The following is a 23,934-nucleotide window of genomic DNA, read 5'->3' on the forward strand; positions in this document are numbered from 1 at the left end:
AAAGCTGATGAGATTTACAGTCTTAAATACAAGCACCAACACAGAAAGGATATTGTGTCAGTTCAGTTCAGTTCAGTCGCTCCGTCGTGTCCGACTCTTTACAACCCCATGAATCACAGCATGCCAGGCCTCCCTGTCCATCACCAACTCCCGGAGTTCACTCAAACTCATGTCCATTGAATCGGTGATGCCATCCAGCCATCTCATTCTCTGTTGTTCCCTTCTTCTCCTGCCCCCAATCCCTCCCAGCATCAAAGTCTTTTCCAACAAGTCAACTCTTCACATGAGGTGGCCAAAGTACTGGAGTTTCAGCTTTAGCATCAGTCCTTCCAATGAACATCCAGGACTGATCTCCTTTAGAATGGACTGGTTCCATCTCCTTGCAGTCCAAGGGACTCTCAAGAGTCTTCTCCAACACCACAGTTCAAAAGCATCAATTCTTCGGCACTCAGCTTTCTTCACAGTCCAACTTTCATATCCATACATTACCACTGGAAAAACCATAGCCTTGACTAGATGGACCTTTGTTGGCAAAGTAATGTCTCTGCTTTTCAATATGCTATCTAGGTTGGTGATAACTTTCCTTCCAAGGAGTAAGCGTCTTAATTTCATGGCTGCAATAACCATCTGCAGTGATTTTGGAGCCCCCCAAAATAAAGTCTGACACTGTTTCCACTGTTTCCCCATCTATTTCCCATGAAGTGATGGGACCAGATGCCATGACCTTAGTTTTCTGAATGATGAGCGTTAAGCCAACTTTTTCAGTCTCCTCTTTCACTTTCATCAAGAGGCTTTTTAGTTCCTCTTCACTTCTGCCATAAGGGTGGTGTCATCTGCATATCTAAAAGTCCATTAATTCTACACTTAAGAGGATCATTTCTTTATGTAAGCACAATCTCATTTATGAATTACACATGATATGTAGTTTAGGATCCATCTACATTATGCTTGTAACTGCATGCTGCTGCTGCTGCTGCTGCTAAGTCGCTTCAGTCGTGTCCGACTCTGTGCGACCCATGGACTGCAGCCTACCAGGCTCCTCCGTCCATGGGATTTTCCAGGCAAGAGTACTGGAGTGGGTTGCCATTGCCTTCTCCTTCATTTCTATTTAAAGCCAATACCTGTCTGTTTATCTAAGTCCCAGGTCATTCATTGTTCAACAAAGATCTCTCTTACCCTAAAAAAGGTTAGAGTGGTTCCAAAGATGAACTTAATGAAATTTAAGAGGTAAAAGGAATTTGTGGAATTTTTCAAATATTTCTCTCACTTTCCCTGTATAAATCCTAAGGTTTTGCATTGATCCAAAACTTCAAGACTACTTCAGGATCTCAAGTGGTGAAACTAAGGGGTACCCATTAGGAATAGAGAGGCAAATCAAAGCACTAAATCTTTGTTAAGGCATGTTTGGCACTGTGAAATTTAACAGATAACAGTGAAAGGCATTTTGACACTTATAAGAGATATTATACAAACAGTCCATCTACAAAACCCTTTCCTGAAAAATCAATGCATTTTTACCAAAATCTTGTAAATGTGTATTGCTATTATTTTGGTACTTAGTGCTTTTCCCACATTTTAAACTTCAGAGGATGAGGCAAATCAGAAAGGTTTTGAAAAAGACTTAAATCAGCCTTCAGAGAATAGTATAGGCCAATACTTTGGCCACCTGATGTGAAGAACTGACTCATTTGAAAAGACCCTGATGCTGGGAATGACTGAAGGCGGGAGGAGAAGGGGACAACAGAGGATGAGATGGTTGGATGACATCACTGACTCAACGGACACGAGTTTGACTAAACTGGGAATTGGAGATGGACAGGGGAGCCTGGTGTACTGCAGTCCATGGGGTGGCAAAGAGTCAGACACGACTGAGTGACTGAACTGAAGATACATTTAACCTAATTTCCTAGACTTGGTTCATTTATGGATTCATTCAGCAAATATTTACTAAAAACCTGCTGTGGACCAAAACTGCTCCAGGCAATGAAGCTGCAGCAGGAAGGAATACCAATAACCTGCTTCCATGGAACTGACATTCTAGCAAGGAAGAGAAACAATAAACAAACAAATAAATATGTTATATCAAGGCAAAGAAAAGTTCTTTGAAGGGAAAAAGGCCCAGTGAAAACAAAGAAGGATGGTTATGATAAGATCAAAGGAGGTTTATTTTGATAGTTTGACAGTTTCTTACAAAATTAATCATACTGTATGATCTAGCAATTACATTCTTTGGTATTATTCAAAAGAGTTAAACACAGATGTTTAAAGAAGCTTTATCCATAATCACCAAAACATGGATGCAATCGCAACATCCTTCCATAGACCAATGGATAAATAAATTGTGGTATACCCAGACAATAGCACATTATTCAGCACTAAAAAGAAATGAGCTACCAAGCCACAAAAATTCATGTAAGAAAGTTAAATGTCTAATATTAAGTAAAAGAGGCCAATCTGAAAAGGCTATTTATTACATGATTTCAACTATATAATTTACTGGAAAATGCAAAAGCTATGGGTAACAGTAAAAAGATTAGCGGTTGCCAGGGGCTGCAGGAAGGGACAGCTGAACTGGCAGAAGGCAGGATTTTTCAGGACAGTGAAAGTACTCTACATGATACTCTAATGCTGGATACATATCATTATATATTTGTCCAAACTCACAGCACGTACACCACCAAGAGGGAACCCTAATGTAAACTATGGACTTTCTAAAATATGTCAGTGTAGTTTCATCAACTGTAACAGATGTACCACATGGAAGAGGATGTTGATGGTGAGGGAAGTGTGTGTTTGGGGAAGGTGGGGGTGCCTATCCGGGATATGAGCAATCTCTGTACTTTCTGCTCAATTTTGCTGTGAACCTAAAATCACTCTCAAAAGTAAACCCTATTAAGAAAAACAGGGAGGAAAAAAAAAAGACTTCTTTCAATAAAAGGTTTCTTGAGGTGAAACTGGACAGAAGTGAAAGAGTCACTGGAAAACCAAGGAAAGCTTGTTTGGGCAAAGTAAAGAGACCACACAAAAGCCCCATGGGAGGACTCCTGACTGATAGGTCCTAAGGCAGGATTCATGACTACCTTTGAGAAAGGACAAAGAGGCTACTATGACAGGAAGAGAGCAAATGAATGAAGTACATGTAGTGACAGAAGCGAGAGAACAGAGAGGGTGGGAGAGACGATCAGGTCAAAGCAGATCATTAAGGGCCAGGCATGGTAAAGAACTTCAAAAATAATCACAAGTGTGACTGGAGGACACTGATAGGCTGAATGTAGTAAAATAACAGTATCTGATTTACATTTAAAGAAATTCAAGGTTCAACATATAGCTGACTCACTTCGCTGTTCAGCAGACACAAACACAACATTGCAAAGCAATTATACTCTAGTAAAAATAATAAATAAAGTGTTAGTTGTTCAGTCCTGTCCAACTCTTTTGCAACCCCATGGACTGGCCTGTCAGGCTCCTCTGTCCGTGGAACTCTCTAGGCAAGAATACTGGAGTGGGCGGCCATTCCTTTCTCCAGGGGATATCTTTCCAACCTAGCAATCAAACCTGAGTCTCCTGCATTGCAGGCAGATTCTTTACTGTCTGAGCCAGAAGGGAAGCCCAAATAAAATAAATGGGTTATATTTACATATCCACAGCACACAACACACCACATATGCTGGCCATAATTCTCTCCAACTAATAATGTGATGAATTCATTCCAGATACTACTCAAAACAAATAAATATAGCCAGGCCAAAAAAAGAAAAAAGAAATTCAAGATTCAGATGACACTAAAAATTACTCCCAGCAAAGCATATGAGAAAAAGCCATTTAGCTTCTCTCTAGTCTGATGTAAAGAGCTTAAAATCTAGGGAACAGTCACTTTCTGAATCACTGTTAAATGACAAGGTAAAACACAAATCATAGATATTTTTAGTTACAGGTACATTTAGTATTCCAAGCAAATTTTTCAAATGCCCCAAGCAAATGAGGAATACAGTCTAAACCTAAACATGTTTGCCTTGCACAGCTACAGAGTAAAAGTGAAGTCAAAGTAAGTCCATGGCCTCATTCATGATAAAATATTATCACCACTATCCAAAAAAAGCTTCATACATGTCTAAGGGCGGTAAAAAAAAGATTAGAGCTTACCTCACAGAACCTTCTGGAACATTTGGCACATACAGAGTAACAGGAAAGGGGTGCTGACTGGAAGATTTCATAGTTGCCATTGCCCGTAAAGCTTCCACTTCATTACGTGGGGAAGAAACCTTCATACATCCTAAATAGGTCAGTTTGTTAAATAAAACACTATCCTCTTCAGGTATTTCACCTGGAGAAGATGGTCTGGGTGTAGAAATTTCTGAGGAAAGAAAAAAAGAAACACCCAAAAGTTAATGTAAAACTTCCCAGTATAATTTCACCTATTGCCCAAAAACAAATGAAAAAATTGCAAATAAAATTTAGGTCTCCAACTGACAAAGAAATAATCTCCAAAATATGCAAGCAGTTCGTGTAGCTCAATACAAGAAAAACAAACAACCCAATCAAAAAATGGGCAAACGACCTAAACAAACATTTCTCCAAAGAAGACATACAGATGGCTAATAAAATCATGAAAAGATGCTCGACATCACTCATTATTAGAGTAATGCAAATCAAAACCACAGTGAGGTATCATCTCATGCCAGTCAGAATGGCCACCATCAAAAAGTCTGCAAACAATAAATGCTGGAGAGAATGTGGAGAAAAGGGTGAGAATGGTACAGCCACTATGGAGAATAATGTGGAAATTCCTTAAAAAAAACTGGGAATAGAACTGTCATATGACCTAGCAATCCCACTGCTGGGCATGTACACCAAGGAAACCAGAACTGAAAGAGACAGATGTACCCCAGTGTTCACTGCAGCACTGTTTACCATAGCTAGGACATGGAAGTAATCTAGATATCTATCAGCAGACAAATGGATAAGGAAGTTGTGGTACATATACACAAAGGGATATTACTTAGCTATAAAAAAAGAACACATTTGAGTCAGTTCTAAGGAGGTGGATGAAATTGGAGCCTATTATACAGACTGAAATAAGTAAGAAAGAGAAACATAAATACTGTATATTAACACAGATATATGGAATTTAGAAAGACAGTAACCACCCTATATGCAAGGCAGCAAAAGAGACACAGATGTAAAAAACAGACTTTTGGATTCTATGGGAGAATGCGGGAGTGGGATGATTTCAGAGAATAGCATTGAAACATGTATATTACCATATGTAAAACAGATGACCAGTACAAGTTTGATGCATGAAGCAGAGCACTCAAAGCCAGTGCTCTGGGACAACCCAGAGGGATGAGTGGGGAGGGAGATGGGAGGAGTGTTCAGGATGGGGGACACATGTGCACCAGTGGCTGATTAATGTCAATGTATGGCAAAAACCATCACAAAATTGTAAAGTAACTGTACTCCAATTAAAACAAATTAATTCAGTTCAGCTCACTTCAGTCACTCAGCCGTGTCCAACTCTTTACAACCCCATCAACTGCAACATTCCAGGCCTCCCTGTCCATCACAAACTCCTGGAGTCCACCCAAACCCATATTCATTGAGTCGGTGATGTCATCCAACCATCTCATCCTGTCGTCCCCTTCTCCTCCTGCCCTCAATCTTTCCAAGCATCAGGATCTTTTCAAATGAGTCAGCTCTTCACATCAGGTGGCCAAAGTACTGGAGTTTCACCTTCAACATCAGTCCTACCAATGAACACCCAGGACTGATCTCCTTTAGGATGGACCGGTTGGATCTCCTTGCAGTCCAAGGGACTCTCAAGAGTCTTCTCCAACATCACAAGTCAAAAGCATCAATTCTTCGGCACTCAGCTTTCTTTACAGTCCAACTCTCACATCCATACATGACCACTGGAAAACCCATAGCCTTGACTAGACGGACCTTTGCTGACAGAGTAATTTTGCTGCTTTTGAATATGGTGTCTAAGTTGGTCATAACTTTCCTTCCAAGGAGTAACCATCTTTTCATTTCATGGCTGCAATCACCATCTGCAGTGATTCTGCAACCCAAAAAAATAAATTCAGCCACTGTTTCCCCATCTATTTGCCATGAACTGATGGGATCGGATGCTGTGATCTTAGTTTTCTGAATGTTGAGCTTTAAGCCAACTTTTTCACTCTCCTCTTTCACTTTCATCAAGAGGCTCTTTAGTTCACTTTCTGCCATAAGAATGGTGTCATCTGCATATCTGAGGTTACTGATATTTCTCCCAGCAATCTTGATTTCAGCTTGTGCTTCTTCCAGCCCAGAGTTTCTCATGATGTACTCTGCATATAAATTAAATAAGCAGGGTGACAATATAGAGCCTTGACATACTCCTTTTTCTATCTGGAGTCAGTCTGTTGTTCCATGTCCAGTTCTAACTGTTGCTTCCTGACCTGCATATAGGTTTCTGAAGAGGCAGGTCAGGTGGTCTGGTATTCCCATCTCTTGAAGAATTGTCCACAGTTTATTGTGATCCACACAGTCAAAGGCTTTGGCATAGTCAATAAAGCAGAAATAGATGTTTTTCTCGAACTCTCTTGCTTTTTCAATGATCCAGTAAATGTTTTCAAATTTTAAAAAATTTAGGTCTGTGTTTTCATTTATTTTAATGTTTATCCTACCTTATGAGTTCTGGAATTGGCCTTTTTGTACTTCAGATCTCTCAAAGTATTATCTTACTTATCTATAACTTGTTTAAATGAAAGGGGAAAAAGTCTAAACTTGGTATTTTAACAAAAATACAGAGTTCAAATGATATAAAACATTGAGGAGAAAAAACTATACTAAAGACAGTGTAAATGTGCCAAAAAATAATGAAAATAACATCAAATTTATTAAGCAGCCTAATTTCCTAGCAAAAATCAACAATGTTAAGATATTCCATCTCACACTAGTATCAACAAAAGTCAAACTCCTTATTTTGTTCCATCCTGGCTTGCTGGCTTCTACAAAAGAATCCCAATGAAAATTTTTTCCTCAAAGTAATTATTTTGATGAATTATCCTATGACTGCTCCCCCAATTCTTTTTTTAAAAAATCCACTTTAATTCTAGCAGAGCATGCATGTAGCAAAGTCCCAACTGTGGTTAGCATTCATCTGCATATATCAGGTAGTATGAAGCTTCCCTCCGCACTCTCCCCATCCACACCTAAAAACCCCATTCATCTAGTCTCCAACTCTTCCTGTTACCCATATCCATGCTATACAATATTAAGTATGTCTGTTTCACCCAAACTAGATCCTTGTGGCATGCTCTAATTCTTATTAGCAGGATACTTACAGGATATTAATATATAATTCATAAAAGCCATTCTGAACCTCCACACTCCAGCTTTCAATAAATCATGCACCCTTCACCACTTTTTTTTCTATTCAAAAACTAAAGCCATTCAAAATGAAGTATTTCATCTATCATGTTCTTCAATCACTGAAGCATGTTTCTCCCTGCTTTGAATCAGTTCAGTGTACTTTATTTCAAGAGACAAAAATCTATAAATATAATATAAAAAAAAGAAAGAAAAAACTACAAATATACTTTAAGGATGAATGTTAATATGTTATGTGTGTGTGTGTGCACAGAATGAATTTTGTTAACCAAGCAAGTACTTATGCAAAAACAATTACGTGCAAGAGCCACTGGTAAAACTAGGCTTCACTGACTGATGAACATGGTAGATGAAGTAGTTCAAATGGTCTAACTTATGTGTAACTGGAGTCCTACACAAGAGGAAGGTGCGGGAAAAGCTTTCTAAAAAATAAATATTTTATAAAATCTGTGTAATGCACAGGTTCATGAAACTCTGTATACTCCAAATAAAAAGCAATACACAAATGGATGCAAAAACGACAGATGGCAAAATCAGTAGAGAAGACCTTTTAAAATAACTATTATAAGTATGGTAGAAAAATTAAAGAAAAACACCTAACAAAAGGAGGAGAAAAATCGAAGACAGCATAACAAGAACAAAAAGAAATTCTAGAGCCAAAAAACGCAAGAGCTGAAATGAAGGATTCTCTTTGTGAATATAACTAATTCTAATTTGCCTAAGAAAATAAGAATGTTAAAGAAGCTCCTTATATTATCAAGAACATAAGAAGAATGTTAAAGAAAAATGAAACTAGAGGGAAACTGAAGAGCACCCAAAGTCATAAATACGACTTTTTCCTTACTGTTTAACTTCTTTAAAATACAACAGACTGCTGGTTATATCCATTTGGAAATCCTATAAGTTAGTATGCCTATAATTGAATTCATTAGATGTCTATTCAACTATTCCTATCTTGAATAACTCTTAAATTCATCCTACTTTTCTTTGGCTCATTACCCAAATTACTACAGCAGTAACTTTCAGTTCTTCTTTTCTCCAATTTATTACCTACACTTTGGCCACCAAGATTTCCATAAAGATGAAAGAAAGAGAGAGGAAGGAAGGAAAGGAGGGAGAGAGGAAATAAATTAGATGTACCACGCAAACAGATACACCACGTAAACACTAATTGCAAGAAAACCAGAATGGGTATATCAGTACCAGAAAAATCAGACTTCTAAACAATGAACAGAACAGGAGAAAAACAGACCTTTCACAATAACAAAAGGGTCAATTTATAAGAAAAATGTAATTTAAAAAGTGGCTATGACCCTCATACCAGAGCTTCAAAATACCTGAAGAAAAAACTAGCAGAACTGAAGACCCTCAAACTGAGCCAGTCAAGCCAAAGTAACAAGTCTATTACAGCTTCTATCTATTAACTGAAAACACTGGGCAGAATATAAAAAGTAACTACCTTAGGACTGTTTTTGTTTTGCTTTGTTTTTTAAAAAGCAAATAAAAATAGACAAACTGGATAGAGAAGTCAAAACCTGAAGGACTACCAGTATAGTACTGAATTTCCTTTTATATTTTTTCATCCTTTGTATCTCATATCTGATCTAAGGGCAGCCCAAGTTGCAGAACTGTGCAGTGAGCAACAAAACTTTGAGAGAAATCCAATCTATCTGGCCAAAAAAAAAAAAAACAGAAAAAGGAGTCCTTGTAAACCACAGAGTGTTTGGGGAGTTATAACATTTTTCTCTCTCTCTCCTCTCCCAGTTCTCAGAGCTGCAGCAGTGTGTGTGTGTCGGGGAGGGGGGGTGCGGCATGAGGGTTACTGGGGGAGACAATGGAGCATCTACAATTCCAGGGAGAAGAAAAGAAACCTGGAAAGAAACCTCTCAGTAGTAAAACACCCAAGCAAGGGGCAAGGCTCTTGTGGTTTAAAAAAGAAAGAGGAAGCCTCTGCTATTTTTTTTCTTTCTTTTCTCTCACCACTCTGTCATGAAGTTGACTCTAGTCATACAAGACCACTTAACAGCACAAAGTAACAAAAACTCTAAGTAAGAAATCTATCTTTCTACTTAGGGGAAGAAGGAAAATGGGCCCTAAGAAGCCAAAGAGTATGGGGGAAACGGTGAGGAGGAGAGTTGGAGTAGGCACCCCTAATTCTGGTTTGAACTAATGTAAGTCTTGGGGTTCACCACCATGCTATACATGTGTGGAACAGACCAAGGAAGCATAGCAAAGGTTTTAGAACTGACTGACTTTGGAACGAGAAAGCAAGACAGAACTTGCAGTCTGGATGCAACCAACCTGCTAAAATAAAATCAACATTCTTCAGAGGATTTTACCCAGAAACACAATCTCAAATGTAAGAATCAGAAAGTCTGGAAAAAAATTCAATTACTTAACAACAACAACAACAAAAATCAAACAAAGGTGACCAACTGTCAAGGGAAAAAAGCAATCAACAGATACCAATACCCAAAAGATGCAGTTGCTGGAAGCATCAGAAAAAGACTTTAAAACTGGTATTATAACCATGCTCTGTGGCATAAAGGTGGAAAAATTCAGAATGAATGAAAATATTGAAATCTGCAGCTGAGGAACAGAATATGTAAAAAGGAACAAGGTAAACTTAAAATCAGAGAGAGAGAATATCTAAAATTAAAAATTCACTGGATGGGCTCAAAAGAAAGGAGGTAACAGGACTAAGAGCCAGTAAACTGGAGCACAGATCAACAGAAATTTTCTAAACTAAAGAAGAGAGAAACAAGATTGGGAAACAATGAAGAGTCTTAGGAATTGTAGGAAAATGTAACACTTTTGCTGTCTTAGAGGAAAAGACTATGCACAAAAAAAAATTCCAAATTTCATAAAAGATGCAAATTTACAGATTCAAAAATCTCAATAAACATCAATAAAGATAAATCCGAAGAAAATCATACCCATATAATCAAATATTAAAAGTAGACAGAGAAAAACAGTATGTTACAAATAAGGGAACAACAAATGATTCAAATGACTGCAGATTTCTCATCAGAAACTATGGAGAAGAGAAGACAGCAGAACAACATCTTCACAGTACTCAAAGAAAACAACTATTCAAAGAATACTGACTGCTCCACAGAATTCCAGGGGTTAGGTACGTCAATGGAGAGAAAGGGCCTACACCCTGCCCAGGGCCCATTTTAAGCAGATATGTTATAACTATCGGGTTCAGACTTAAAATTGTGTGTAATTTTATTTTGAGGGTCAAGATTTCCAGAACTATTGATGATGACAAACATTTTATTTGGTACTCACTTTGTGCCACACATTTTATTAATACAATACTTTCTATGGATGATATGGATGGTATCATTTAAGCTTCTAAATCCCTATGAAATGGTTTCTATTTTATCTCTATTTTACAGATGAGATAACTTACCATTAGAGAAGTTGAATAACTTGCCCAAGCCACAAACAGAGCCTGGATTCAAACCCATGTCTGAGCTCCAAATATGTCTTAATCTCTAAAAGAGGTCTAAAATAGAACGAATTAAAAGCAAAATGAAGTATATTCTGCTCTTAATTATACAGAGTATCAGCTCTTCAACGGAAAGAATTGTTCCATCCTCTTTCTAATCCCAGCACTTGTAACAGTCTCTAAAAGACTGCTGCTGCTGCTGCTGCTGCTAAGTCACTTCAGTCGTGTCCGACTCTGTGTGACCCCATAGACAGCAGCCCACCAGGCTCCCCAGTCCCTGGGATTCTCCAGGCAAGAACACTGGAGTGGGTTGCCATTTCCTTCTCCAATGCATGAAAGTTAAAAGTGAAAGGGAAGTCGCTCAGTCGTGTCTGACTCTTTGCGACCCCATGGACCACAGCCTACCAGGCTCCTCTGTCCATGGGATTTTCCAGGCAAGAGTACTGGAGTGGGATGCCATCGCCTTCTCCCTCTAAAAGACTAAACACTCAATAATACACCAAACAAATCAATCAGTAAATAAATGAAATTTTTTAGAGTTAGTGATCCTTTAAGCAACCAAGTAATGGCAAACACACATCTCTGGACACCACCTGGATCCTATTCTATCCACAACTAAATGTATCAATAACTGCAGCCTCCACATAGGCAAAAACTCATGACGAGTGGAAATCCTGGGTTAAGGAGGCAAACAGTAAAATATTTTTTAGCAAGCCAATACTTTTAGATCTAGTAAAATCACACACCACTGCAATAAGTTCATATCCTTATAAACTGTTTTATACAAGTCATTCTTTTTCAATTCTATTATCCCTTCCTCAGCAGAAAGATGCAAAGAGTAACAAAGAGCATGAAAGAGAAGACTCATTATGTAACCAAACAGTATTTTAGTGAATTGCTGAAAATTAGCCAAAATTCCCTGTACAGCTAAATCCAACTAGCCAGGATATACGATTATCAAATGACAAAAACCAAAAAGTTAACCAATGAGTTAAACCAACGATGTTTAAACAAAAGCATTTATCTATTCAATTTTACCACTGGCAAACTACATATCTTTAATATTTACTTCAGCCCATTTAACTATAGATACTTTCCAGGTAGTTCCTTACCACTGAAGTTAGGGGTTATTTTAAACTGACCACAAGAATTCTCTTAACAAAAACTGCAACTATGAAGGGCAGCTGAAGACTCTTGTTTTAGTTCTTTCAGGCTACTGTATAACAAAATACCACATGGGTGGCTTACAAACAGACATTTATTTCTCCCAGCTCTGGATGCTGGGAAGTCCATGACTGAGGCTGGCAGATGGCTGTCTCATGGGAGCTCACTTTCTAGACAACATCTCTTCACTATGTCTTCACACTGCAAAGAGGCACAAGTTAGCTAGCTTGTAGCACTTTGGCCTAGATTTATACTTAGCCTACATAAACATTCAAAAATGGATCTGCTGCTGCTGCTGCTGCTGCTGCTGCTGCTGCTAAGTCACTTCAGTCGTGTCTGACTCTGTGCAACCCCATAGATGGCAGCCCACCAGGCTCCCCTGTCCCTGGGATTCTCCAGGCAAGGACACTGGAGTGGGTTGCCATTTCCTTCTCCAATGCATGAAAGTGAAAAGTGAAAGTGAAGTCGCTCAGTCGTGTCCGACTCTTCGCAACCCCATGGACTGCAGCCTACCAGGCTCCTCCACCTATGGGATTTTCCAGGCAAGAGTACTGGAATGGGTTGCCATTGCCTTCTCTGCAGAAATGGATCACACAGCCTTAAATCAATTGGGATGCTATCTCTTCTGCTGAGTGACTTAGTGAGGAATCTGAATATAACCAAGACCAGCATGTATTGATTCATGTCATTCCCTTGACCACAACAAAATGGTTCAGTTGGTCCAATCAGAGTAAAATTTACTGGTTAAAACACCAGAGTCTTTCTCTCAACCACCAGGTATAAACAAATCATTTACCCTTACTTATCAATTTCTGCTACTAACTAGCCATGACATGGAGAAGACCAAAGCTGAGTAGTTTACAAAGAAATATTAACAGAGACCAGATCAAACCACACCTCCAGTGTTTAAACCAGTAGGGGTTGGGTTGAGGTGGGTTTGCCTTTTCCTGATCAAAAATCATTTTCACTTATAAGGCTGGTATTCCTACTATAAATCCTACTTATTCATGCATGTATTTATCATTTATTATACTGTAATAAACACTTACAGTATTATTACACTGATGGTGTTGATATGCTATTTTACTTAAAATTTTCACAAATTATAATTTAAAATAACTGTATTTAAACTGAATAAGAAGGCACATCATATGAAAGGATGTATATATTAATTATTCTTTGATACCCAAGAATTTATTCATTTGTTAAGCATTTATTGAAGATCTACTATATTCCAAGTCATTGTTCAGTCACTAAGCCATGTCCAACTCTGTGAACCCGTGGAGTGCAGGACATCAGGCTCCCCTGTCCTCCACTATCTCCTGGAATTTGCTCAAATTCATGCCCACTGAGTTGGTGATGCTTTCTAATCTTCTCATCCTCTGCCACCTGCTTCTCCTTTTGCCTTCAATCTTTCCCAGCATCAGGGTCTTTTCCAATGACTTGGCTCTTCACATCAGGTGGCCAAAGTATTGGAGCTTCAATCTCAGCATCAGTCTTTACAATAAACATTCAGGGTTAATTTCCTTTAGGATTGACTGGTTTGATCTCCATGCAGTCCAAGGGATTCTCAAGAGTTTTCTCCAGCACCACAATTTGAAGCATCAATTCTTCAGAGCTCAAACTTCTATATGGTCCAACTCTCACGTCCGTACATGACTACTAGAAAAACCATAGTTTTGACTATACAGACCTTTGTTGTTAAAGTGACATCTCTGCTTTTTAATATGCTGTCTAGTTTTGTCACAGTTTCCTTCCAAGGAGCAAGCGTCTTTCAATTTCATGGTTGAAATTAATGAGTAAACTGAGTACCATAGCAAAGTGAGTACGCAGACATAGTATCAGTTCTCAAACAACACTGAGAGTGATTTTACAGGTAGAGATACAAACAGAAGCTTAAGAACCAAAGTGGGAACTCTCAACCAGAACTGTAAAGTTGGTGGCCTTGATCTTAGAAAATTAAGCTAATAAAATTTTCTGATTTTCATCTTAAAACTTTCATCATCACTTTTTCTCTTACAGTTTCTAAGAGTTCAATACAGTACCTGTATTTGATGGATCCAAAATTAACTGAAGAGATGGCTTATTTGTTTGCCTGGCTGAAATATTTCCAAATGAATGGTCTGAAATCTCACTGGAACTTGGACAGTCAACAGGAAGGCTACTTTGCCCCTTCTCCGAATCTCTCAAAATCTCTTCCATGGCTTTTTCCAGTTGTTCATCACCATTAGAAACTATCTACAGACAAAGGAAAACAATTCCTTTCAATCATAATATGGTTCTGAAGTGAAGTGAAGTGAAGTCGCTCAGTCGTATCCGACTCTTTGTGACCCCATGGACTATAGCCTACCAGGCTCCTCTGTCCATGGGATTTTCCAGGCAATAGTACTGGAGTGGATTGCCATTTCCTTATTAAAAAAATAGTTACTGAATACCAAGAATTAGTTGTACTAATTTCATGAGATATAACAGAAAAATCTGAGTTTAAAAAAAACAAAAAGCAATAGAGGACTATTAGTTTCAGAAAAGGATCCTCCAGAAACACCTAAGGCAGTTTCCAACTATATTTGGTCTAAGAGCTTACTTTCAGAGATTTTTGGGTTTTTTTTTTCTTCTTTTTTTTACCTTTCAGTAACACATTCTAAAAATCAAGTAATCCTAAATTTATGTGTTTTAAAGAGAAAAATGGACAAGTTTAAATAGACAATATATAGTGTTAATATCATTTAAAAGGTCATATTTTATGTTATCATAACATAAATATGTTTGTGATTTCTTTATAAATTTTGCTTGAGCAGCCAAGGAGTATCGGTAATTTCCTTATATTTAAGTTGGCTGACCTTTTTCTTAAAAGCCAAGTGAAACACACCAAGCTTAAGTAAATAAATGCCTTAAGCACATTAATGTGAAAACAGAGTTAAATGAATTTAAATAGCTATGTATTTAAATATAGATATTTCAATAAATTTAAAGGAATCTATTGACTATTTTAATGAAATTATAAAACTATATATCCTCAACATAATGTAAAATGAGTACTTAAGCATTTAATTTTTTTTCGGCATTTAATTTTTATAAATTAGATGTAAAATTTTTTATTAGATTGATATTTTATTAGATTAACATACTAACATACCTTTGTATCATAACTAATACTAAATACAAGTCATAAATAATATATAGCATTTTAGGTTAATTTCTCTCTCCCTATATCTAGAAGGTGGTTATGCAAATCCCATAGATATATACCTGGGCTTGTTTGGTTTTATTTATAAATAAGAAAACAGTTTTAATTTGTTCAAACACCATACATATATCTGTTTGTAAGAAAAATATATATATATCACATACATACTTGAATTGGTAAACAGCTTCAAAGAAAGACTTTTTTTGATAACTCAAATGTTATGCTGCCTAACAAAAAGGCAACATAAAAATGAAAAATAAAAAGGACCACATCTAAATAAAATCTCAATGACTAAAATTACAAAACATATACTTAAAAAATATTCAGACAAGTGTTAATCACACAGATGAATGCTACAAGCTGACTTAAAGCATAAAAATCATAAAGCAAAGTCTCTCAAGTGAAAGTAATATATAACTACATATTTATATAAGTAATTTTTAAAACCAGCAGCAGTAAGAGAGGCAAAAGTATCCACATAAATTAAACTGATGTAAGATTTAACCATTAAGTCTAACTTGCCAATTATCCTTTCTCTTCTTTTTTCACTCCTATTTCTTCTTTCTGAATTCTAAATGATAAACAATCAAAAATAAAAAACTTTAAAAATAACAAACCTTTGGATAAATCAAACATTAATTCTATTCTCAAAGTGAGTAGTTGAGAAAAAACTTTGGATTGTATATACTTCCTAAGATAAGTGGCACCTAGTTAAAAGGAATAATTTAAAATAATATCATTTGTAGAAAAGGAAAAAATACCTTCAATTCAGGTTTTTCATCATCTTTTGTAGAAGTATCACCTCCATGCTGAGGAACCAAAACAAATTCTTCACTGTTGAGTGTAGTCACAGAATCCGATGACCCACTAACCTTCTGTAATGAAGCTCTGACCTCCATTTCAGTTCTGCAAACTTCTCTTTCCACATCCACCTGGTCAAAACCACAAGGATTAAGAAAAAAAACTGGTAAATAAAAACATGAACTATTGAGTACCTGAATCAATTTTCTGGGGGCCTTTAAACATGGTTCAGGCAAGGAATTCTGCTGGCTAGATAATCATCTCAAAACTAGGGAGTGTACCTTCTTGGACTGGGCCACATAATAGAGATGTACCCTGAGTTTGCAGACTAAAAGAACCATATTGTTCCCTGAACAACAACACAAACCTGCCCCGTATCTCAACTAAAAGGATATACTACTATGAGGCACTCTCTATATTTCTCTGAGAAATATTTTTGTCCTTTTTAATAAATATAAAAAATAGGAAATAAGCTAGAAGTAAATACAAATTCACACACAAACAAAAATACATTCACTGGTGACTTTATAACCAAATCCAAATGTCTGCATAACTTATTTCCTCACACTAATAAGCATTGTACCTTAAAATATTTTTTCTGTGTCACTTAAGTTGACTGATTAATACAGAATTCAACATTCTAAGCCATGTATCTTTTCCTTTCCAGACACAAAACCACTTATCTATAGGAAGCAGAAAATGGGGAGTGGGGGCGGGGTAGCAAGGGGAGCAAAGCTTTATACTGCACTCATGCAGCAGTATTCAAATACCGTGTTCTATACAGATCTCAATGCCGTTTTCAATATAGATCTCTAGTAGCTCAGCTGGTAAAGAAACCACCTACAATACAGGAGACCCCAGTTTGATTCCTGAGTCAGGAAGATCCGCTGGAGAAGGGATAGGCTACCCACTCCAGTATTCTTGGGTTTCCCCGGTGGCTCAGCTGGTAAAGAATCTGCCTGCAACGTGAGAGGCCTGGGTTCAATCCCTGGGTTGAGAAGATCCTCTGGAGAAGGAAAAGGCTACCCACTCCAACATTCTGGCCTAGAAAAATCTATGGACTGTAAAGTCCATGGAGTCGCAAAGAGTCGGACACAACTGAGCAACTCACTTTCACTTCACACCATAGAAACTCAACATTCTCTATCACTTCCAGAAATCCAAATATTCACACAACTAAATTTAACTGAACATGTACACTACGTAAGAGTCACTATACTCAACATTTGGGGTTACATGAGTGAATATGGCAAACAAGATGCCTCCTCTCCTGGAGCTTACAGCTCGTGAGGAAACAAGCAAGTAGGGCAGGAAATCCCAAATCGTTCAACAGGCTATGAAAAAAACACAACAGCCTAATATAACAAAGAAGAGCTGTAAGGAGTATACAGACGACTTTAAGGGAGGTAATAGGAAAAGACTCTCTGAAAGGGAAATATTTGAGCTGAAAGCAGGAAGATTTAAAAAAAAAAAAAAAGAACCTTATGTTAAACAATCTGCTCAGTGACAAAGGGGATAATAAGTCAGGGAGGAAGGACAACTTCAGTTTAGTATAGTTGCTCAGTAGTAGCCAACTCTTTCCAGACCCATGGACTGCAGCACACCAGGCTTCCCTGTCCATCACCAACTCCCAGACTTTACTCAAACTCATGTCCATCGAATTGGTGATGCCTTTAATCTTTCCCAGCATAAGGGTCTTTCCCAGTGACTCAGTTCGCATCACGTGGCCAAAGTATTGGAGTTTCAGCTTCAACATCAGTCCTTCCAATGAATATTCAGGATTGATTTCCCTGAGAATTGACTGGTATTATTTCCTTGCAGTCCAAAAACTCTCAAGACTCTTCTACAACACCACAGTTCAAAAGCATAAATTTTTCTGCACTCAGCTTTCTTTATAGTCCAACTCTCACATTCATACATGACCACTGGAAAAACCATAGCCTTGACTAGACGGACCTTTGTTGACAAAGTAATGTCTCTGCTTTTGAATATGCTGTTCTAGGTTGGTCATAACTTTCCTTCCAAGAAGTTAAGCATCTTTTAATTTCATGGCTGCAATCACCATCTGCAGTGATTTTGCAACCCAAAAAAACAAAGTCAGCCACTGTTTTCACTATTTCCCCATCTATTTGCCATGATGTGATGGGACTGGATGCCATGATCTTAGTTTTCTGAATGTTGAGCTTTAAGCCAACTTTTTCACTCTCCTCTTTCACTTTCATCAAGAGGCTCTAGTTCTTCACTTTCTGCCATAAGGGTGGAGTCATCTGCATATCTGAGGTTATTTATATTTCTCCCGGCAATCTTGATTCCAGCTTGTGTTTCCTCCAGCCCAGAGTTCCTCATGATGTACTCTGCATATAAGTTAAATAAGAAGGGTGACAATATACAGGCTTGATGTACTCCTTTTCCCATTTGGAACCAGACTGTTGTTCCATGTTCAGTTCTAACTGTTGCTTCCTGACTTACATACAGGTTTCTCAAAAGGCAGGTCAGGTGGTCTGGTTTTCCCATCTCTTTCAGAATTCTCCACAGTTTGTTGTGATCCACGCAGTCAAAGGCTGTGGCATAGTCAATAAACCAGTTTTTCTGGAACTCTCTTGCTTTTGTGATGATCCAGCAGATGTTGGCAATTTGATCTCTGGTCCCTCTGCCTTATCTAAAACCAGCTTGAACATCTGAAAGTTCACAGTTCACATACGGTTGAAGCCTGGCTTGGAGAATTTTGAGTATTACTTTGCTAGCCTGTGAAATGAGTGCAACTGTGTGATAGTGATAGTTTGAGCATTCTTTGGCATTGCCTTTCTTTGGGATTGCAATGAAAACTGACCTTTTCCAGTCCTGTGGCCACTGCTGAGTTTTCCAAATTTGCTGGCATACTGAGTGCAACGCTTTCACAGTATCATCTTTTAGGATTTGAAACAGCTAAACTGGAATTCCATTGCCTCCACTAGCTTTGTTCGTAGTGATGCTTCTTAAGGTCCACTTGACTTCGTATTCCAAGATGTCTGGCTCTAGGTAAGTGATCACACCATCATGGTTATCTTGGTCGTGAAGACCTTTTTTGTACAGTTCTTCTGTGTATTCTTGCCACCTCTTCTTAATATCTTCTGCTTCTGTTAGGTCCATACCATTTCTGTCCTTTATTGAGCCTATCTTTGCATGAAATGTTCCCTTGGCACCTCTAATTTTCTTGAAGAGATCTCTAGTCTTTCCCATTCTATTGTTTTCCTCTATTTCTTTGCACTGATCACTGAGGAAGCCTTTCTTATCTCTCCTTGCTATTCTTTGGAATGCTGCATTCAAATGGGTATATCTTTCCTTTTCTCCTTTGCCTTTCACTTCTCTTCTTTTCTCAGCTATTTATAAGCCCTCCTCAGGCAATCATTTTACCTTTTTGCATTTCTTTTTCTTGGGGATGGTCTTGATCCCTGCCTCCTGTACAATGTCACGGACCTCTGTCCATAGTTCTTCAGGCACTCTATCAGATCTAATCCTTTGAATCTATGTCACTTCCACTGTATAATCGTAAGGAATTTGATTTAGGTCACACCTGAATGGTTTTCCCTATTTTCTTCAATTTAAGGCTGAATTTAGCAATGAGTTCATGATCTGAGCCACAGTCAGCTTCCAGTCTTGTTTTTGCTCACTGTACAGAGCTTCTCCATCTTTGGCTGCAAAGAATAAAATCATTCTTACTTTGGTATTGACCATGTGGTGATGTCCATGTGTCGAGTCTTCTCTTGTGTTGTTGGAAGAGGGTGTTTGCTATGACTAGTGCATTCTCTTGGCATAACTCTGTTAGCCTTTGACCTGCTTCATCTTGTACTCCAAAGCCAAATTTGCCTGTTATTCCAGGTGTCTCTTGACTTCCCACTTTTGCATTCCAATCCCCTATAATGAAAAGAACATCTTTTGGCGGCGGGGGTAGTTCTAGAAGGTCTTGTAGGTCTTCATAGAACCATTCAACTTCAGCTTCTTCAGCATTACTGGCCAGGGCATAGACTTGGATTACCGTGATATTGAATGGTTTGCCTTGGAAACAAACAGATCATTCTGTCACTTTTGAGACTGCATTCAAGTACTGCATTTGGACTCCTTGTTGACTATGATGGCTACTCCATTTCTTCTAAGGGATTCCTGCCCACAGTAGTAGACAGAATGATCATCTGAGTTAAATTCACCCATTCCAGTCCATTTTAGTTCACTGATTCCTAAAATGTCAATGTTCACTCTTGCCATCTCCTGTTTGACCACTTCCAATTTGCCTTGATTCATGGACCTAACATTCCAGGTTCCTATGCAATACTGCTCTTTATTAATGTCAGACTTTACTTCCATTACCTGTCACATCACAACTGGGTATTGTTTTTACTTTGGCTCCGTCTCTTCATTCTTTCTGGAGTTATTTCTCCACTGTTCTCCAGTAGCATTTTGGGCACCTACCGACCTGGGGTGTTCATCTTTCAGTGCCCTATCTTCTTGCCTTTTCATACTGCTCATGGGGTTCTCAAGGCAAGAATACTGAAGTGGTTTGCCATTCCCTTTTCCAGTGGACCACATTTTGTAAGAACTCTCCAAGATGACCCATCCATCTTGGGTGGCCCTACACAGCATGGCTCATAGTTTCACTGAGCTAGACAAGGCTGTGGTCACTGTGATTAGTTTGGTTAGTTTTCTGTGATTGTGGTTTCCATTCTGTCTGCCGCTTCCCTGGTGGCTCAGAGGTTAAAGCGGCTGCCTGCAATGCGGGAGACCGGGGTTCGATCCCTGGGTCGGGGAGATCCCCTGGAGAAGGAAATGGCAACCCACTCCAGTGTTCTTGCCTGGAGAATCCCATGGGCGGAGGAGCCTAGTGGGCCACAGTCCACAGGGTCGCAAAGAGTCGGACTGAGCGACTTCACTTTCTTTCTTTCTTTCTGATGGATAAGGATAAGAGGCTTATGGACACTTCCTGATGGGAGACAAACTGAGGGGGAATCTGGGTCTCGTTCTGATGGGCCATGCTCAATAAATCTTTAATCAAATTTTGTTGATGGGCAGCGCTGTGTTCCCTCCCTGTTGTTTGACCTGAGGCCAAACTATGGTGGAGGTAATGAAGATGATGGCGACCTCCTTTGCGAGGTCCCTTGCAGGCACTGCTGCACTCAGTGCCCCGGACCCTGCAGCAGGCCAGCGTCGACCCACGCCTCTGTCAGAGACCCCTGGACACTCACAGGCAAGTCTGGGTCAGTCTCTTGTGGGTCACTGCTCCTCTCTCCTGGGTCCTGGAGCACACAAGGTTCTGTTTGTGCCCTCCAAGAGTCTTCTTCCCCGGTCCTATGTAAGTTCTGGTGGCTTTATGATGGGGTTAATGGTGACCTCCTCCAAGAGGGCTTATACCATACCCAGGTCTGCTGAACCCAGAGCCCCTGCCCCTGAGGCAGGCCACTGCTGACCCCTAACTTCGCAAGAGACACTCAAACACAATTCTGGCTTAGTCTCTGTGGGGGTCTCTGGGTCCTGGTGCACACAAGGTTTGAGCCCTCTCAGCAGACAGGTAGATCAGTGCTGAAGAATGCAGGACCTTGTAACCATGGTAAGTCTGACCCATGCCAAAAATTGCCCCAGAAATGTTATTTTTCTCTAATTAGGTTATTTTGGTCACTTCCTCATTTAAAAAAAAAAAAAAAGCTGCAATATCTCATTTTACCAGTAGGTGACACTAACACCATTACTCTTATCAAAAAAGGAAGAAAAAAAAATTACTTTTCCCTTCAAGGCACAGTTGAAAAAGCTACTTCCTAACATTATTGAAAAATCAAAGTTTCTAATAACATCAAAACAAAGAATAATTACTGCCAACTCCAAGGCCTACCTTTCATTTATTTCTGCTAGGCATGTAAACATACTTCTTTTTTAAAACCCTTCAAGCACATTCATCTGTCCTCTAAAAGGTTTTTCTCATTTTGCATATTATGTGTGTGTGCTAAGTCGCTTTAGTTGTGTCCGACTCTTTGCAACCCTACAGACTGTAACCAGCTAGGTTCCCTCTGTCCGTGGGATTCTCCAGTCAACAACAATGGGGTGGGCTGCCATTTCCAGGTTATCTTCCTGACCCAGGGATTGAACCCGTGTCTCCTGTTTCCTGCATTGGCAGGCGGGGACTTTACCACTAGCGCCACCTGGGAAGCCCTTGCATATCATATGTTTCTGAAAATGCAGTATGTATTAGCAGCAAGTTTTTACCCTTCCAGCTGCCCTATGAAAGCTTGATTGTCAAGACATTACACACTTCAGGTGTTCTTTCTATGGCCAATCCTTCTTCAAATCCTTTTCAGTTGCCACTCTTCTATTTGACGTTTAAATGTTGGAAATTCCCCAAATTCTGAGCTTTTTTCTCTGATTCTTTGCCACTCTTATTGCCAAGGATTTAAATAGCATCTATATACTGAAAGTCTCCCAAATTTCTATCCCAACCCAAATGTCTCCTCTAATTCCTGATTTTGAATCCAGCTCTTTGATATTTCCACGTGGAATTCTATCAGTATCTTAAAATGCGACCCAAGTGGAATTCCTAATGTCTCCTCCAAACTTGTTTGTTATTCAGATTCCCCATTTCTGAAGAACACCACCTTCTACTAAGTTGCACAAACAAAAAATCTGGTTATCATCCTTGATTCATCTCTGCTTCTTCATTCCTCTCATTACCAAGTCATGTCAATCTCACTTTCAAAATAAATCCCACATCTCTCTCTCTACATCAATTTTACAAACCTAATCCAAGCCATGATCTCACCTATTATAACAGTCTCCTAACCCATTTCCTTCTTCCAGTCTTCTCCTCCCTAATCTACTAACTAAGCAGCCAAAGAAATCTTTTGGAAAGCTAAATTGGATTACATTAAAGCTCCAGACTAAAATATTTTCACGAAAATTCAAATAAAATCCAAACTCCCTGCCATGACTTAAACTCCTGACACACCCTTGCATCTGTCACTTTTCATTACAGCTTTTTAGTCATGGAAAGTTCCTTCCCACTTTAGGTCTTAGCACTTATCCCCTGCCCTCATATGGCTGACTCCTAAAGGTATACCTGCCATTCATAGACTCAACAAATATTTAATGAGTCCCTACTACAAGACAGAAGTCCTGATGGGAACTAGAGACTAACTAGTTAGTGAGATGAATGTAGGCCCAATTTTCTTAGACCTAACATTCTTACGGATGTGTTAAATAATACAAAAGAAAGTAAATTAGGATCATCTATTGGAATAAGCCCTGGAAAAGATGCTGAGAAGGCAGGAGGCAATATGGATTCAATCGACATTTGGATTTAATAATGATGAGCAAATCATGGAAAGAACTTCATGTAGAAAAAACAGCAAATACTGGGTTGGACAAGAAGTTTGTTCAGATTTTTCCACATGATATTTCAAACAATCTTCTTAGCCAATCCAATCAAACCAAGATGTAAGAGAAGGCTGGCTTAGTTTCTAGTGGGGTCACTGCTCCTTTCTCCTGGGTCTTGGTGCACACAAGGTTTTGTCTGTGCCCTCCGGGAGTCTGTGTCCACAGACATAGCTGCACTCATCTCACATGAGTAGTAGCAAAGTAACACCCAAAATTCTCCAAGCTAGCTGTCTATGGGGTCGCACAGAGTCAGACACGACTAAAGCAACTAAGCAGGAGCAGCAGCAGGCTTCAATAGTACATGTACCAATAACTTCTAGATGTTCAAACTGGATTTAGAAAAGGCATAGGAACCAGAGATCAAACTGCCAACATCTGTTAGATCATAGAAAAAGAAAATTCCACAAAAACATCTACTTCTGCTTTACTGACTACACCAAAGCCTTTGACTGTGTGGATTACGACAAACTGTGGAAAATTCTTCAAGAGATGGGAATACCAGATCACCTGACCTGCCTCCTGAGAAATCTGTATGCTGGTCAAGAAGCAACAGTTAGAACTG

At 38.8% G+C, this 23,934-nt stretch overlaps 1 protein-coding gene across 2 annotated transcripts in view; it reads right to left on the reverse strand.

Moving 5' to 3' along the window:
* The window catches only part of RABGAP1L (RAB GTPase activating protein 1 like), a 722,977-nt gene that overhangs the window by 632,229 nt on the left and 66,814 nt on the right, over positions 1-23,934 (reverse strand). For both annotated transcript variants that reach the window (XM_040263944.1, XM_040263947.1), the window contains exons 2-4: positions 15,941-16,111; positions 14,038-14,230; positions 4,144-4,354 (exon numbers count right to left, since the gene is read on the reverse strand). In XM_040263944.1, coding sequence (XP_040119878.1) covers positions 4,144-4,354; positions 14,038-14,230; positions 15,941-16,078 — 542 coding nt within the window. In that variant the 5' untranslated portion in view covers positions 16,079-16,111. The remainder of the gene's footprint in view (positions 1-4,143; positions 4,355-14,037; positions 14,231-15,940; positions 16,112-23,934) is intronic.

This window comes from Oryx dammah, unplaced genomic scaffold (genome assembly GCF_014754425.2).
Source record: "Oryx dammah isolate SB20612 unplaced genomic scaffold, SCBI_Odam_1.1 HiC_scaffold_21, whole genome shotgun sequence".
Lineage (NCBI taxonomy): Eukaryota > Metazoa > Chordata > Mammalia > Artiodactyla > Bovidae > Oryx > Oryx dammah.